The sequence below is a fragment of the Cyprinodon tularosa genome, unplaced genomic scaffold (genome assembly GCF_016077235.1).
Source record: "Cyprinodon tularosa strain WSP-4 unplaced genomic scaffold, ASM1607723v1 ctg14, whole genome shotgun sequence".
NCBI lineage: Eukaryota > Metazoa > Chordata > Actinopteri > Cyprinodontiformes > Cyprinodontidae > Cyprinodon > Cyprinodon tularosa.
In genome coordinates, this window is record NW_024038220.1 from 242886 (window position 1) to 260212 (window position 17327).

The window sequence follows — 17327 nt, forward strand, 5'->3', positions numbered from 1 at the left end:
CATGTGGAGTATTCTGTCCTTGGCCTGTCAGCAATCTGGCTGCCTGGATGAATCAGACGGAGCACCTGCACACTCGGCCACTTGTAAGCCTGGAACAGCGAGCCAGGCCTGTTTGATGCCACTTGGATCGGCGATGAAAAGGTTGCTTCCACCACAAATGAAATCTCTGTCTAAACGTTCTGCCAAGTATTAAATCTCTAGGTGGATAATTTATGTGGAAGGCTGTGAAAGGAAATGAAGCCACCATCACAGCAGTTTGTTTGTTTTTAAACAGAAGGTACAGATAAAATGACTTCTATCATCAAATTCATACTGTGGATATCTAGAGTAGGAAAAAAAAAAGCTTTGGTTTGAGCACTTTAGCAATAAAATAATTATCAGGCAATATGCTGTTACATAAGGAAATACCAGAGAATAACAAAAATAAACAATCCTGGTATCTGAACCAGTTCTTAATTGGATGTTAGAGTTATTATATAACTTATCAAAGGGAAACAGTCTTGTGAAATTGAATTAAATAAATGCCTAATTTTCACAAATGTAATCAAATGAAGCTCAAAGAAGAAGCCTATCATAATGTAACCAGTGCTGCTACAATATAAAAATTACAATTTTATCACAAGATCAACAATGATTTGTATTCCTCATTTAAGACATTAGGGCAACACTTACCTAGCCTTTTCCTGTAACAGAGAGGAGATGTCTTGGACTTTTCTTCTTCAAACCCTTCAGCAATTTTTAGGATTTATTTTCTTCTGTTGACTGATATGTTTAAAGAACTATTTTGTTTTAACTTTTCATTATTGTCCTTATTGTAGCAATATTTTAATAATCAATATATCTGATATGACATCTTGGCTCGACAGAGAAAAAAAAGTATGAATTTGTACTACCTTAGAACATAGTTAAGGCCTAAATTACATTTCCATATACATGTCCTTACTAACTCTTAATGCTTATATAAGTAAAAGGCAATGCTTGCCTTAAGGATCCATACATACATTGTATATCATTTGTTTATTTTTCATTTTTGCACATCTCTTTCTTTACCATCTACTGTCTCTCTGCTATAAAATACCTGTAGCGCCCCATTCAGTATTTTCCCCGCAGCAGTTCCTATCAGAGATCAGTTTAGTCCCAGTCAGTAGGAGCTGAAGCTACATAGGCTGCAGTTGTCATAACCCAGAGTGAGCACAGATGTGCTGTGTGCACAATAATTGGCTAAGCTTCTGTTTTGACTCTTCACTTCTAAACTCAGACTGAAAAATGATACATTTATGAGTGTTATGGTTAAGTGGGGGAGTGTGGGCTTAGTGCTTAGAGCAGTGCATTTCTGCTCTGAGAAGGTTGCAAGTAGCCAGTTTAATCCCCACGGCCTCCACTCTGGGTTCCTGAGCAAGACCTTTAATCCCACACTGCTCCCCGGCAGCGCACAATGGCAGCCCACTGCTCCTCAAGGGAATGGGTTAAATGCAGAATGTGAATTTTTATTTGCCATCTACAAGTGGACACAGGGACAACCCATGTACAACTGCTTGAAATTAATGTATTATGAAAATTTATTAAGTGATTATTTAAATTGTTTACCGGTTTCAGTGCTTTTTATACTGTATATATATATTTTGACAAATTTTTGTTTCATTTTTATCAAATAAAGGAGGAAGAAGGCAATGATTTCTCTGCACCTTCATCATTACCCAGTCAAAGATTCCCCCCTAGTGCTTATTCACTGAATTACAACCCTCGTTATGCTGACATCACATACAGCAGTCCTTTTGTCCAAGATACTCATGAGGAAAACCCAGAGAGCATCCTGGATGACCATGTCCAGCGGGTCATGAAGACACCCATCTGCGAATCGCCAGGAACCGGGCGCCAATCCCCAAAGTCTCGCTCTCCAGATGGTTTCTCTGGGTTTAGAGGTGCAGTACAGCCAGGCCAGGGTAAACACGCTGCAAGACGTTGTTTGAAGGGAGAACCTGGCCATTCCTCCCACCACAAATATCAGCATCACAGTCATGTAACCACCATGGAGCCCGAGGGGGCCACACGTTCACAAGGCAACTTTGCCTGGAGCCTGGAGACTAGCAATTATAGCTCAAAATCTCGAAGCTATGCAGATGGGATGGTATCCAACCCTGTGGAGCACATAGGCTACAGGTGTGGTGCAACTTGAACTCTTTTTACTCTCATTCACCTCTCCAGAATCTTGGTTTTCTACTTATCAGTTGTGTTCTTCCATTATGCAGCAACAAAAGTGGCCTCCAGTGTAATAGAGTCTTCAAGAGAGGTGAAGAACCGAGAGCTTTTGATGTGCCACGGTCTGCTGAGGAAGGGGATAAAAAACAGAAGATCCTGCTATGGCTTATGGAAGGACAAAAAGAAATGGCTCACCATAAAAGAAGTCCTTATGGGTCAGTGATTTTTTCTTACTTTATTACACCACAAATCCTGTGATAACAGATTGAATGTGAGAAATGTCACTAAAATTAAGCAATTCCCTCCATATTTCCCCCCCTAATAAGTCCAAGTTAGAACTTAGACAAACCTAAGCCATTTAATTACCGTTATTTTTCAAATGTAGGAGTGTCAGTGGTTCCAAAAGGACTACAACCCATGAGGGATCTCGCCTCGGCTCCTCAGACCGATCAGGGTCGATGCATCCATGCCTGGGTGGCCAAGGCCGCAGCAATGTGCAGCCGTTTCACCCGTTCATCCAGGACCCTACCATGCCCCCTAACCCTGCACCCAGCCCACTCATTCAGCTGGAGGAGGTCTGTCGGAGGCTTCAGGAGGAAAAGATTAAGTCTGGAGCACTGCAGCCAAAGCACAGGTAATTAGAAAGAAAATGTCTTAAAAACACAGTCAACTGGTGAACTTCCTAAGTGGAATTGGAAAAAACTGGTCTGTTGGGATTGTCTTGAGCAGACTGCTTTGGTTTTGCTTGGTTCTTTTGGCTGTTGGGTCTAAATCATTATCGTTATTCGGTTCCTCAGGTATGTGATGGAGGTGATACAAAGGGGTCGCGCAGCTATCAGGCCTGCACCGGTCGCTCTATGTTCACTGTGTCCCATCAGTAATAGATGCAGAGCTCCCCTTGTCGTTAATGTCCAATTTATTTTAGCAAAGCCTGACCCTTCAGGGTTTTTTTGAGAGAATTTACACTTTTTTTTTAACAGTAGAAATTGTATTATGTGTTATTACACACAAAAACCTAGGAGTAGAACAGTTGGCAACAGAACACAATAAATGCACTTTGCCTGGCAAAGGTACTAATATCAGTTTAACTTTTCTTGATTGTTTCATGTTATGTCACACATAAAAAAACATCAATACATTTTAGTGAGATTCTATACGAAAATACAAACTGTTCCCCAATTATACAGTGGAAGGAAAACAACAATGTGAATTATTGTGTCCCTTTTTCTCTTTTTTATTACCTTAATAGCATCTAAAACAAATTCAGAAGTCATTTAAGTTGCTAATATATAGTGTTTAGAACTTGTCAAAGTTCATCCCTAAACAGAAAAAAAAACAAACAAAAGCATTTTCTTTCCAAAGATTTGCTTAAATTCTGAGTTTGAATTATTTTGCAAGGATGATTGGGTAAACACTTCAATTTATAGATGTGCATGCTGGTAGATGGTTCTCTTCAGGGTTGTAGATATTTATTTGTTAGCCAGTAGAGATGTGCGGATACAAGGTTTTTCCATTTCCGATATGATACTGATATTGTACCCTTGAGAACTGATAATAACCCGATACGATATCAGAAGCGATCCTACATACTTTTAATAGGCTACTTATTTTGTAGCTTGAAATGTTAGAAAAGTTTCGGTCAAGCAATATTACTCAAACAGAAAACAAGAAGCAATAGTCAATAGATATGAGAACAACCAACCCAGTTATTGTTACCCAGCAGGTTACAGAAACTTCAGACAGAAGCATCATGTATTCAGCACGCCAGTATTAGAGATTTTAGGCGCAAGCTGATATAACCCGAAATTTATTTCTCCCTGATATTAGACCAATATCTGACATTACCAGTAGTAGGTTATTTGTACACAAGAGAGCATTGTAGTGCAGAAGCTTTAGTGGTTACCCTGTCTTCAGATAATGAAAATTTTTATTATAGTTTTTTTCATTTTATGTTGCGACCCAGAAGTAAGAAGTTTGGGTGATTAAGTTTTACTGTTTGTGGGTCGTCACATTCTCCATTACCTGTATATGGCCATTGTTATGCATTAAGAAGGACAGAAACACTGTATCGTGTTGTATTTGCAGAAATATAGTGTTAAAACTAGGGCTGGAACTAAATTCAAATTTTGCAAATCGATTAATCTTTTTTTTTCTTCGAATAATCGATTTACAATTGGATAGCAAAAGGTTCTTTATTTTTTACGAAATGGAAGTGGAAACTAAAATGTTTCCACTTGACGAGTTCTGGATAGATCATATTGACAAAAAATGTAAGCTTAAATGCAAACTGTTTTATATATTTTCTTTACAATTTTGAAATAATTACTGCTTTAGGTGGGTTGCTCTGTCAGCTAAAGGCATGTTTTACACTCTCTATACTCCATTTAACGATCAACTGATTACTAAATCAGTTGACAATTAATTCAATAATCGATTAATCATGATTAAACTTATTAATTGTTTCAGCCCCAGTTAAAATTAATCTGAAACCTTTTGTGTAAGACTGACTAAATGTCATGTAAACAAGAAAGACTTGCCATAACAATCAAAGTAAGAAACTTTTCCTGCTGTTGATAATATTGGCAGCCATCATGATTGGAAGTCTGGATGTGTTACCTTGACTTTCCAACTGGGAATTTAGGCTTCCAAGAGTATTCCAGCTGAAGTTTACTCCTCCAACATGAACACACAACTAGTATCTATTTTTGCCTCTGTATTTTTCCCAGTGTTTAGCAACCGCAAAGAAGCTTCTGTTTTGTTTTGTTGTGGTAAATTCTCAAGAGGAAGGGAAATTATTTGCTTAATTTACTTATTTTTCTTCTTCTACAATACATATGTTACCCTAAAAAGGATTATAAGAAGTATAGTGAAAATCTCAAGTTGCATAAGTATTGAATAAATTATAAAGTTACCAACTTATAACTCATCAACCAACCAAAAGAACATAAAAGCAAAAAAAAAAATTGATGGGTTCATTTGTCCTCTGTTGGTTGCCATGTCAAGTCAGGTTTTGACTAAGAGAAAAGTAATTCTAATACAATATGAGGCTTTCATAAATGTTTGATCAGAGCCTGAAAGAAAGGCTTAAAGAAAGGATCACAGAGGAAGGAGAAATGTTTGTTCTTTGAGTTTTAGCAAAAGTAGCTAAAGTATTACGGATACAGACCAAATCAGTTTGTGATGTTTTGTGAAAACATGTTTCTGTTTGATGTTTGACTTCCCTCCAAGATGGTGATAAATAGATGGTAGGGAGCTGCAGAAATGTGTTCGACTGAGATGAAAGGCAAATTACATGGCAGATCCAGAGGGAAAAGCCTTCTCATCATTAAAATTCAAGAAAGCTTCAGTTTCACAAATTTTACCAACATGACCCTAAAAACAGTATTCAGTAGGTGAACTATATGAGTCGGATGTAAACCTAAGTAAATAAGAAAATATGTTGATATTTACAATGTTATGACTGTGTTCTCAGAGAGGAAAGCAAGGCATGTTCCTCTGCGACATTTAAAGCCTTATGATGAGTTCTCTTCATTTATTTGTTACCATTTTCCATTTCCTACCAGTGATGAGAATTTGATTTTTTTTTGACAGCTTAATTTCTAAGTAGATGTGCTAATTTTAGATGAGATAATAATTTTCATCAAGTGTGACACATATTAGTCTGACACTGTCATCCTGTCAGTGTGTAGATTTATGGCTGCCTGATAGAGGAGGATTTCTAATGAGGTTAGAGATTAGTAAGGATCTCTTGTCATGTCACTTGCATCCCCAGATGGATAAACGGAAGACGGATGGATTGACTGTTGAGTCTGTACTACATCGTGTTGTCTACGGGCATCATTCAATTTATTCTAGGACTCACTAATATACCTTTTTGAATCCTTTTTTTTTAATGTAAGTGACAATAGGGCATTTTGATTAAACACAGTGATAAGTATATGTGTAATTTCAACATCTCACCTTTTGACAAATGACATTATTCCTTTTGCTTTAATAAATATTTGGTTTGTATGTTAATGGAAATATCCTAAATAGTGGAAGTAGCCCACAACTTATAAAAAAATTGAAAAGTTGAACAGAGACATCCAAGATTGTGAAATCTTGGTACTTCGCACTCATGTTTGCACATTTTGTGCTCTCCACTATTCAACTCTTTTTCACTAGAGCACCTATTGACATCAGACAGTCTTCTCTTTAAATTTGCCTTCATTTTTATCGACCCAAATCTCCCTGAGATCTTGTTTGGTGACGAAGCCACTGACATGGGTCGCTCTCACTTGCCCCCAGTTAAACTGTCTAATGTTTTTGCACCTTGTCTAGCAAAAAAGGATAAACTTCTGCATCTGTTTAATCTCAGACTTTCGCAGCTCTGCTGCCTTCTGTTTCATCAAAACTTGGCTCTGTGAGCAGACCTCATACTGTGCACTTCCAGCAGTTTCACGTCTACCCGCTCAGAGCTCTCCCTATCAAGGGGGGGTTAAATCTGCTTTCACAAAAGACATTAAGTCTTTCCTTGGAGTCATTTTGTATAGACTATAACCTTGTATTTACCAAAGGGATTCTACATTTTGTTCCAGACTGTATATACATCAAGCCTGCATATCAGAGAATAAAGAATGTTTCATAGTGAATGTAAAAACACCAGAAACTTATAATTTTTTAGGTCAGACCTCTCAAATTAGCTTTAAAAAAAACAACATATCAAGTGCCCCACCAGAAAAAAAAAAAGCTAGATTACAGCCTTAAAAGATGCATATTTTGCTGATATCAGGACCCTTTGGACATTTCTAACTTTCCTGCCCTGCAGTTCATCTACACCGCTATTATTCAGTCAATACTGTGCATATTCAAATGATGCTTTGGCTGATCATCAGAACAGGACAAATAAAATTACAAATGATAAATACGTATGAATATGTGCTTCCCAACCTTCCCTCCATCAAGAAATCGTACAGGTGTATGGACAGGAAAAGGTCAGCTAACATCTCTGCAGACCCAAAACATTCTGGAAACTAACTATTTAGATTTTAAACCTCAAAGGGGGTGATTTTTGAAAAAGAAAATCAGCCCTGAAAGTGATGTGGGTTTTTTTCAGTCTCTTATTATGATCAACACTCATCAGACAGTGATTGGAGTGTTCCTCATGGTTAAACTTTTTTTTATATATTTGTTTCTCTTTTAATATATTTATATTTTAAATGTCTCCATTGACAATATGAGGAAGAGGATACAAATATCTTGTGTTTGTCCAAAGATTAAACAAATAAAGCTGAATGTGATTCTGATGTTTACCCATTGGTGTGCCTGTTAATTACTGAGGTTTTGTTAAGGAATGTCTCTAACTGCAGATGTTTTTTTCCCCCCTACTCTTAGTGGATTTAGGATTTTGCCTTCATTAAGTCCAACAGTTTTAACAAATTAAATGAGGGCCATAGTCATTGAAACTAAGGAAAATATGCTTAATGTAAACAAATGTATAATTTCTTAATAGTAATTAGAAGAAGAATTTTTTCAATACTATTAGATGGTGTAGGATATTATTGATATTTTTCCCCCATTAACTCATTGATTAATGACTTTTATAACACTGCAGACTTCTTTCTTTTTAACAGTGGTTTGTTACATCCTAACAGTGGTTCTTTAGGATTGCAGCAACATATTTCCCAAAAATGGGTTTAGTTAGGTTAAAAAAAGCCACTTTAAACATGATAATTGACCTTTTAGGTACTTTGTTCAATATATTTGACTTCCTCTAGCTTTTCCTCCTGGTAAGATTTCCATAGGAAATAGTTTGCTGAATTTGTACTCTGTTAGCTTGTTACCTTTCTGATTTGATATTGCTTTTTCATAGTTCGTCTTGGAGAGCAAAAACATTGTGTTAAAGTTGCGGGTAAAATCCTGCAGGAAAATGTGGTTGATATAAACAAATGTATTATTTGTTCATAAAAGCAAAGCTCTACAGCTTCAATCTTCAACAATCCCAGAACATATTCCTGCTGAAAATATTGCTGCATATTTGTGTGAAGTTTTAGGTAAAGATGCATGTTTGCTTTGATTTTACTTGTTAGTAATTCAGCATCTAGAGTATTTTAATGCAGTTCTGTTTAGAAAAAAATCTGTTTTTTAGGCTTAATGGTTTGCTTAAATTTTTTTAACTATAACATGCAGTATTTCAGTAGCCTCAGTTCTTTCCTACATAAGCCCCATCTTATTACAGCACACCAATCAGATTGCATTCTTCCACTGAGAGGATATGATTGATTCTTAAGGAAAACTACAGATTTGTTCAGTCATCAAAACATTATACACAGCTGTGCACGCCATGTCATCTAAAATTTGCCTCAATCATAACTGAAATGCATTCTCTATTCTTCCTACTTAAAACCTTTGATTTTTTTTCTCACTCAAAACAGCACAAATTTCTTCTTACGAAAACATCACTGTCTTTTATGTGCTCGCCATATTTTTTTTTCTTATACTGCTGTTTTTAAAGTATGCAGTTGTATAGTTATTTTCTGTGCATATGGGTTTTCTTTTTAACCAAATTTCTTTTAGCTTTGAAAGTTGTTTGACAAAATGAAAATTTACTTTAACTGATTTTCTTTCTTTAATGTTTTCAGACATAAAGGCTATAAAAAGCAGACGTGTGAGAATATTACTGTGGCTTATTACTTCTGCGAGGAGCTGATACCATACAGGACATCTGTCCCAGGGAGAGTTGTTACTTTGGGCCAGTTCAAAGACCTTCTTACAAAGAAAGGACATTACAGGTGGGAGTTATTTGTTGCCTTTCTCTGTGAAATACCATCTTAAAAGATTTCATATTGTCCAGCTATTAAAAATGTTAATAGATGGGTACTTATCAGAAAATGTTTTTTGGTATAAAGAAACTTTTATGAGAGAGATGCTGAGTCCTTTTTTTTATCTAAGGTCTTTTTTGGTTAGAGATGTTTATTTAAACTCACAACAGGCATGAATTCATACTTACGCTTGTCTTTCAATGATTTATCTATCTTTTTTAAAGCTGGTACTAATAATACAGTGAGTTTTTAACTCAGGAATAGATGTTCAAATTTAAAGTTATTTTGAAATTTTCTCTTATCCAAACAGGGATGATATTAAACACAGATGCTTGTTAGGTTTTTCTATAACCATTAGCAAAGTCTTCACATAATTTAGATGGTAAATCTGGACACTCTTCTTGCCAGATTTGGCACTGTTCATTGTAATTCTTGTTTTTTTTGCCTTTAACACATTTTAAGCATAAGACATCTTTGGAAATTTCACAAGTATACATTTTAAATGCATACTTGTGGTACCCGTTCTCCTGAAAATCATAGTTTGGTTAGATTTTAGTTTTAAATTAAAGAATTTAGGGATAGTCCTCCCTTTTCCATTCCCATTGGTCAGTGCGCTAGTGTTACTTTGAAAGGCATTTTTAATAATTTTTTATTAAAAAATCTAAATATCTAAGCCTGTATGATCAATACAATCAATAGAATCTTTTAATTGAATTGTTTGTGTTGTGCAAATTTAATATATTTATTTCTCGCCCCAGAAGGAATGGTAAAAATGTTCTTTAATCAAACAATATTTAGACTGTGTGAGAGGACACCCTACTATCTGAATAAATGAAAGTGTGAGTTCAAATCAAATCGTGATCAAACAGATAACTGATCATATATGGAATAAATTCACCACAACTTCCAATTAAAAATATCTTTGAGCTCCAAGTCAAATTTATTTCAGTTATAACTCTTGGGTAAACCAGTGAAACTCAATTAAACTAAGCTAAAATGTACACTAAGAAGAAGGAATAAAATAAATGGATGAAAACCATAATTGATCAATTATACAATGTATCACAGTTTATTTGATAAAGTATAAATGTGATCAAATTAGGTTTTGGCAAATTTTGTGCAATTGGAATCTGCTCAAACCAATTCACAATGCCAATCCAATAAGTGAATAAAAGATTATTTGGCAAAATAATATTTTATATTCCAGCCTCTTCCAGGCATCTGAATTTCCTGAAACTCAGAGAGAAATTTTGCAAACAGTCTGTTTTGAAGCTATTTTGTTCTGATGTCAGCAACCAGGTCCATTTAGCCTTTGGTTAGTCTTGATTACTGGTCCCTGAGTAAGTGGGCCTTGATGGTTTCCTCTCTGATGTAAGCCCCAGGAGAGTGTCACGAAAAAAAGAAACAGGCATGAGACTGTCCTCAAAGCACCATGGGGGGCAAAGTTACACCTTTGTTGAGTGTCTTGTGATACTGTCTTGTGCAGGAGACGGTTGCAGAAGCTTGAGTGTCCGAAAAGCAGGCAAACTTCAATCCTCCTAACCCATTAATTATGTTAAATATCAGTATGGAAACTGATTCTCAATATCCAAATTTAATATAATGGTTTATGGCCCCACATTTGTTTATTAAGATGTCATTTTAGGAAAATATGGATTTTTTTTTTTTTTACTAATCCAGTCCTTGTCCCTCCAAAGGCCAGAGTCACATCAGTTCATCACATTTTGTTCTTAGATGTGTACTTATAACCAACAAACTACCTCTTAGTGTTATGCCAGTAGGTGCAAAGATTACGTTTTTTATATATTTGAGTTATTTGTAATGAAACATGATTCTTTCACAAGCAGGTTTCAGCTTGAATATCATTCAAAGTTAAATTAAGGTCACCTCCCAGAGGGAATGATTGAAAAAAAAAAATGTTTTTAAGGCAAAGGCAAATATGTCATTTGTTATTTTTATTATGAAACAAGTGTCAAAAAAAAAAAATCAGATTTATTAAGAAAAAAGTCAGAGATTGGATGTGAGAAGGAAAGCAAGAGACTCATAATGGTAGACATCAACACAATTTGATGTTTATTTTATTCCACCCTGAAAAAGAGCAGGTTGAACAAAATATTTAAAGCTCAGCATTAATGTGAGAAAATTATTCATGAAATATGGAACTTCATTTCAGGTTTGATTCATTTAGCTTTTGTAACAACTAAGGGCCGGATTTATCAAGATCCAATTTTGCGTGCAGTAATTTGCGCTTGCAAACTGGAATTTTGCGCGAGGGGCTGAACCATGGTTTGCGGGTGATTTAACAAGAGCGATTGCGTAACTGGTGGCAGGTGCAAAACTGTTGGAGACGCCCTATTTAAATGATGGTTTTGCGCGTTTGGTGGTTTGCGGCATGGCTAGTTTAGACAGCAGAAAGCGCAAAAGGAAATTCGACCCCATGGAAATGGAGGTATTGGTGGATGAAGCCAACAAACATTTAAGTGAACTACAGCAAAAAAGTGTGACTGTCACACAGAGGAACGCTATATGTGAACAAATCTGTAATAAAGTAAACGCTGTTGGTGAAACCTTGCGAACAGTGGATGAAGTAAAAAGAAGATACCAGGATATTAGAAGGCGAACCAAAGAAAAACTGGCATATAACAAAACATCTGCGAACAAAGCAGGAGGGGGCACAGTAGATGAGATGCCTCTGACCAGCATTGAGGAACAAGTACAGCTGACGCTCTGTGAGGAGCAAATCACTGGAATTGCAGCTCCAAAATGGCAATGCTGGATAAATGATATGTTTTGATGATCGTTTCCTCGTTCATTCCAAAAATATTCACACGGAGTGAAAAAATGCATTCTCTGCGTCTCCTTGCTTCATTTCGATGTCTCCTTCTTGCGGCAATAACCGCTGCCATGTGTGCGCAATTACGCATACAGACCATTTGCACCTTCTTTTGAAACGTGTTAAATATATCAGATACCGTTAGCAAAATTGCTTTCAGGTTTGATAAATCACTTTGCGAGTGCTAAATTAATATATTTACATGTTCTCCTCCCACAAGACGCACTTTTGCGTGTAAACGCCCCATATTGCATATTCATAGCAGAAAAAGTACTAAATGGATAAGAGGCGCTATTTAGCACGTTTTAAAGACCAAATCCTTTTAGCACGCTGTTGATAGATCAGTTTGTACATTTTTTAGCGTGCGCAGTGAAATAGCTCACGTTTTTATACACGCAAACCTTTGATAGATCCGGCCCTTAGTGTTATGCCAGTAGGTGCAAAGATTACGTTTTTTATATATTTGAGTTATTTGTAATGAAACATGATTCTTTCACAAGCAGGTTTCAGCTTGAATTTCATTCAAAGTTAAATTAAGGTCACACCCCAGAGGGAATGATTGAAAAAAAAAAATGTTTTTAAGGCAAAGGCAAATATGTGAGGATGTGAGGAGAAGGAAAGCAAGAGACTCATAATGGTAGACATCAACACAATTTGATGTTTATTTTATTCCACCCTGAAAAAGAGCAGGTTGAACAAAATATTTAAAGCTCAGCATTAATGTGAGAAAATTATTCATGAAATATGGAACTTCATTTCAGGTTTGATTCATTTAGCTTTTGTAACAACTAAATCTTCTAACATCACTATTGACTTTTTGTTTGCCTTTCCAGGTATTATTTCAAGAAGGTGAGCGATGAGTTCGACTGCGGCGTGGTATTTGAAGAGATACGGGAAGATGACACCGTCTTGCCCATCTTTGAGGATAAGATTATCGGGAAAGTTGAAAAGGTTGACTGAAGTGCAAGCTTCAGAGGAAAGAAAACAAAGATAGTGGATAAAGAGCAGAGGAACAGCTTAAGGTAAAGAGGAAGTGAGTTTAAAATGAGATCAGAGGAAAGTGAACAGCAGGGATAGATCAGAAGAAGGAGCAGTTGAGGAGACAACCTCAATCACACATTTTTGGAGTTGGATGTAGCATTGTAAAGTTTTCTAGATTGATGAGGAAAAAAGTACCCAAAAGCTGCATATTTTTGCTATAAAGATATATTTGAGGATTTTCTTCCTAAAGTAGCAGCAATTCTCTTTTTTAAGTATCCTGATGCCAGAAATGTACAGTTTGTGTTAAAGGATAATACATTTTTATTCTATTTCTTTTATTTCAAATGCTAATTTTCCATTTTATTCATTTTCCTTGCTTAGGATGATAAATCATTTTGTGGAGCTGACTCTTGTTTTTATGTTGAACTTAAATGTTCTGAATGTGAACTTCTAAGTGTTTTTAACATGTTATTTTGACAAGCTGTATTTGTACCCGGATTATGTGGACACATAATTGCTGATTTTAGACTTTCTAAATCCTGCAAAATAGCGTTTTCGAATTTATTTTGCACATTTTAAAATATTGAAATGCTAAAAGTAATTTTTTTGTAAATTAAGCCATATTTTTAAAGAATGTCTTAACTCAAAACAGATGTTTGTTCGCAATTTGAATACAGTAGGTTGTGCTAAAGTCAAATATTTCTGGTTCGGTGTGTATTCCATGTAACTAAAACCATTTTTAAGTGGCTAATGTTTTTGAACCTATTGCATTGAAGAATAAAAACAGAAATTGATGCAATAATTTCTAAATTAAAAAGGAGAGAGTTAAATTCCAATGAGTCTATGCAAATATTTACAAAAATATTTGGTCACATTTTTTCTGAACATTATTAGACATTTTATATTAAACAGGACAACTATACATTACAATATATAAATACATATATATTTTCAAATCAATAAATATTTTAAAGGGCATCATTTTCCAAGACAACCTGGCTGTATGTGAAAGAAGTTGTTATTGCGCCCCAAACCTAATACCTGGTCCTGTGACTTCTGATTGTGATGTATGCCTTTAATATTTTAATTAAGATATTTTATTTATTTATTTTTCAAACCTCCCACAATTTTTTAAATTTATAGCTGTTATCTAATTACATTGTGATTGTCATTGGGATGCTGCCTGTGAAATTAAAAAGCAGATTTTCCTCTGGTATAAAAAATGTTACATGTTTTTTTCCCTTTTCTTTAAAATTAGAATTTGACTGGCAGCCCAGTAATTGTCATTATTTATATTTTTTAATGTGTATCCAAGCATGAGCTCCAGATTTTCTTGCAGTTTATGTATTTTTTCAAATGCAAGTTTAAACGCTGAAAAACTCCTAAGTCTGTAATGTAGTGAAAATGAAGTCTGATTTTCAACCTGAAGCCTTCTCTGTGTAACTGGAAAGATATTTTGATCTAAATGGGATGGAGATATTTAACACCAAAGAAACATACTATTGGAATTTACCCATTTAGTATTTATTTCACAGCAGCCCTCAATATCCAGGTTGATGTTTGTTTTCTTTCATTCATATATAAGGACTATCTACTTTTATGATTGAGGGTTTCTTATAAATATTAACACTTCAGAGCATTTGAAGAGTTGATGTTTTCTTACTACTGAAGGAAAGAAATGTCTGCCATTTGACATATCTGCCACATTGGCCATGTAAAAGCAATCAGGTGGGGAATTCTGCACTGAAATTACACAAAAATGAAAATGGGAATTCAAGGCCACCATGTTTGTTTTTATTTTGCTCTTCTTTGTTATTTTCTTATAACATAAAGAACACTAGGACCTTGAGTTGAAAGTGCTCTTTTATTTGATCATGGTGTATTTATTGTTTGCTTTGTTTTTTGAATTGCTGCTGTTTAGATTACTAACTCAAATCATTTTAATATATGTGAAGCTCATTTGCATCCAATGGTTATTAAGTTATATAGTTGTAATTTTTTTAAGGTTTTGTTTTGTTTTTTTTCTTTTTCCTTCTTTTAAAATGAAGGATCAGCACTATTCTGTACTGTGAAATCGCTACTTCTACTTAAATCCATGGTATGTATACAAGGAATTGCAGAGTGCCTTTATTACTATGCTAATGATGTCTGCAGCATAGATAAATATGGTGACAAATTCCTTCCTCTCTGAGGCTTTTTTTGTGTGGGTTACTTTTTTTTTTATCCAACAGATGCCGATGTAAATATGTAGAATTAAAAATGTAAGCAGCTCAGCCTTCACATTCACTGTGTTGGACCTGTTTTTCTTATTTTGTCTGTCTGTTGTTTTTCTCAATAATTAGCATGGTGACCATTTTAAGGTACCAGAACAATAAATCCATGCAATAAACCAACATTTAAGCTTTGTGTGCTTCATCTTTAAATGTTCCTTGTGCTGATATATATCATAGCTATAAAGTGTGGAATAAAAAAGCACATGTAAACATTTTTATGAATTTTTCAAGTATAAGAATATCTAAATTTCAGATATTGAAGTTTTAAATATGGAAATCAAAATATGTTTATAAATATGAATGATAAAATGACTGATAAGAAAATATAAAGAAGGATGGACTTGAAGCCTTAAATAACACACTGCAAAAAATTATCTAAAAATAAGTAAAAGTTAAGTGTATTAATTTTAGTAGGTAAATAAGATGTTTTTCTAATGGAATGGGTATATTTTCTCCTAAAAAAGATGATTAGATAACATGCACTTGAAATAAGACGATCCAATTCTTTTTTTATTATTTTAAATATAAATCCTCTTGTTCCATTGGCAAAGTGTTTCTCTTACCTAATCAATTCCAGAAAAATATATAATAATTAATTATATAATATTAAATTACATAATAATAAATACACTTATTTTAAGAAAAAATGACTCACTTAGCATCAGAGTTTGGTTGTGGTTTGAGGACCCAAGTGCAGAGGCAGAGAGGGTGAGGAGATTTCTTGCAGTTTTAATGGGGAAAAACTAAACAAAGGCAGGAATCCAAAAAAAACAACTAATAATGTAAACCCAACCAGAACCATGGAGACATCAGGGGAAAATAATTACGAGGAGCCAGGGAGAGACGAGGTAGGACGAAAACAGCATGGAGATCCAGCAACGACAAGGAACCAATATGTAGCTGACTGAGACAAAGGCAGGGTTAACGAGCTGACAAGGAGCAGGTGTGAGAGGAGACAACGAGGGAGCCAAGGGGAAAGGAACACACACACACACACACAAGAGGGCAACAGTGGACAACAAAAAAACATGACAACTAACATAAATCTAGAAATTACAACAAAACAGGAATTAAAACAAGGAAACATGGAGCAAACTAAAGCACAACAGAAACAAGACCATGACACTTAGATTTCAATTTTTTGCAGTGCAAAGGCTACTCTAATCAGGTACGTTTTGGATGTCTTAAACTTATGTACTCCAGTAACTCAGAAAACATGATTATTTTAAAAAATATTAATGATCATTCATTAGGGACTATTCCTTGAAAATGCGAGGGTTGTAGGGATTTAAGGTGAAGAATTGTTAAATGTAATTTTTGAAAAGAAAAATGGCAGGAGATACTTTAACATGTGTAGAACACATATTTTTTTGTTGCTTTTTAAGTATAGATGTCTAACTTTTAGAAACTCTTTTATAGGTCGATATCCACAGTTCAAGCAATTTAAATTCTGCAGAGCTACACTGGAACATATAGAGATACTAATCTTTCTTTTCTCGTGCTTTGCTTTCATAGTTTTAGTAAAAGTGATTTTTAATACCTGAAGGATTTTATTTACAGAGAGATGTATCTGTTTATTATTTCTGTCACATTCCACCTCAATTGCGCAGCAGTGTATGTACTGAGGCTTAACACATCTGCAATGCTCTACTGCAGACAGTAGATAGCACTCTAACTCTTAATTTTATGTTTAGATTTGCATGCCTGTATTTTCACCTCACAGTGATCCATTGTATGAAATGGTTGTGAAAGATGTGTTAGGCATTTTTCAGAAGACATCAAATTATGAACGAAAAGCACCATTCAAGAAACAGATTATATTTTACCCCCCACCCACCCCCAAATTAACTGGTCACTTGAAAGGTATTTCCACAGGTAATAATAGAAATATAGAAAACCAATTGCATGAGAAGTTGTGTCCGAATTTTCTAACTGTTAGCGGTACTGTACATCTCTTGGATTGCTTTGCCTCTAAGTGTCAGATAGATAATGATCAATGCATCATTATGCAGTAAATAATGAAAAATAATAAATAATAATGCTGTGAGCTACGGCATTCATCTTTTGTTGTGTTAAATTAGTCATTCACCTCCGTGTTTAAATATTAACCACATTAAAAATCAACAACAAAACATGCAACTGTTAAAGTGAGCTTTTACTTAATCATCACATACTGTATTTGTTACATTTTTACACTATAGTACGAAGCTCCAGTGTTTTTTGCTGCTTTTGTTGACACCT

The 17327-nt window shown here is 34.9% G+C and overlaps 1 protein-coding gene across 2 annotated transcripts in view; it reads left to right on the forward strand.

Annotated features, from left to right (window-relative positions):
• The window catches only part of axin1 (axin 1), a 54415-nt gene extending 40221 nt beyond the window's left edge, over window positions 1–14194 (forward strand). For both annotated transcript variants that reach the window (XM_038278225.1, XM_038278224.1), the window contains 5 exons: window positions 1658–2160; window positions 2250–2414; window positions 2585–2833; window positions 8820–8969; window positions 12666–14194. In XM_038278225.1, coding sequence (XP_038134153.1) covers window positions 1658–2160; window positions 2250–2414; window positions 2585–2833; window positions 8820–8969; window positions 12666–12792 — 1194 coding nt within the window. In that variant the 3' untranslated portion in view covers window positions 12793–14194. The remainder of the gene's footprint in view (window positions 1–1657; window positions 2161–2249; window positions 2415–2584; window positions 2834–8819; window positions 8970–12665) is intronic.
• Window positions 14195–17327: the final 3133 nt, after the last annotated feature.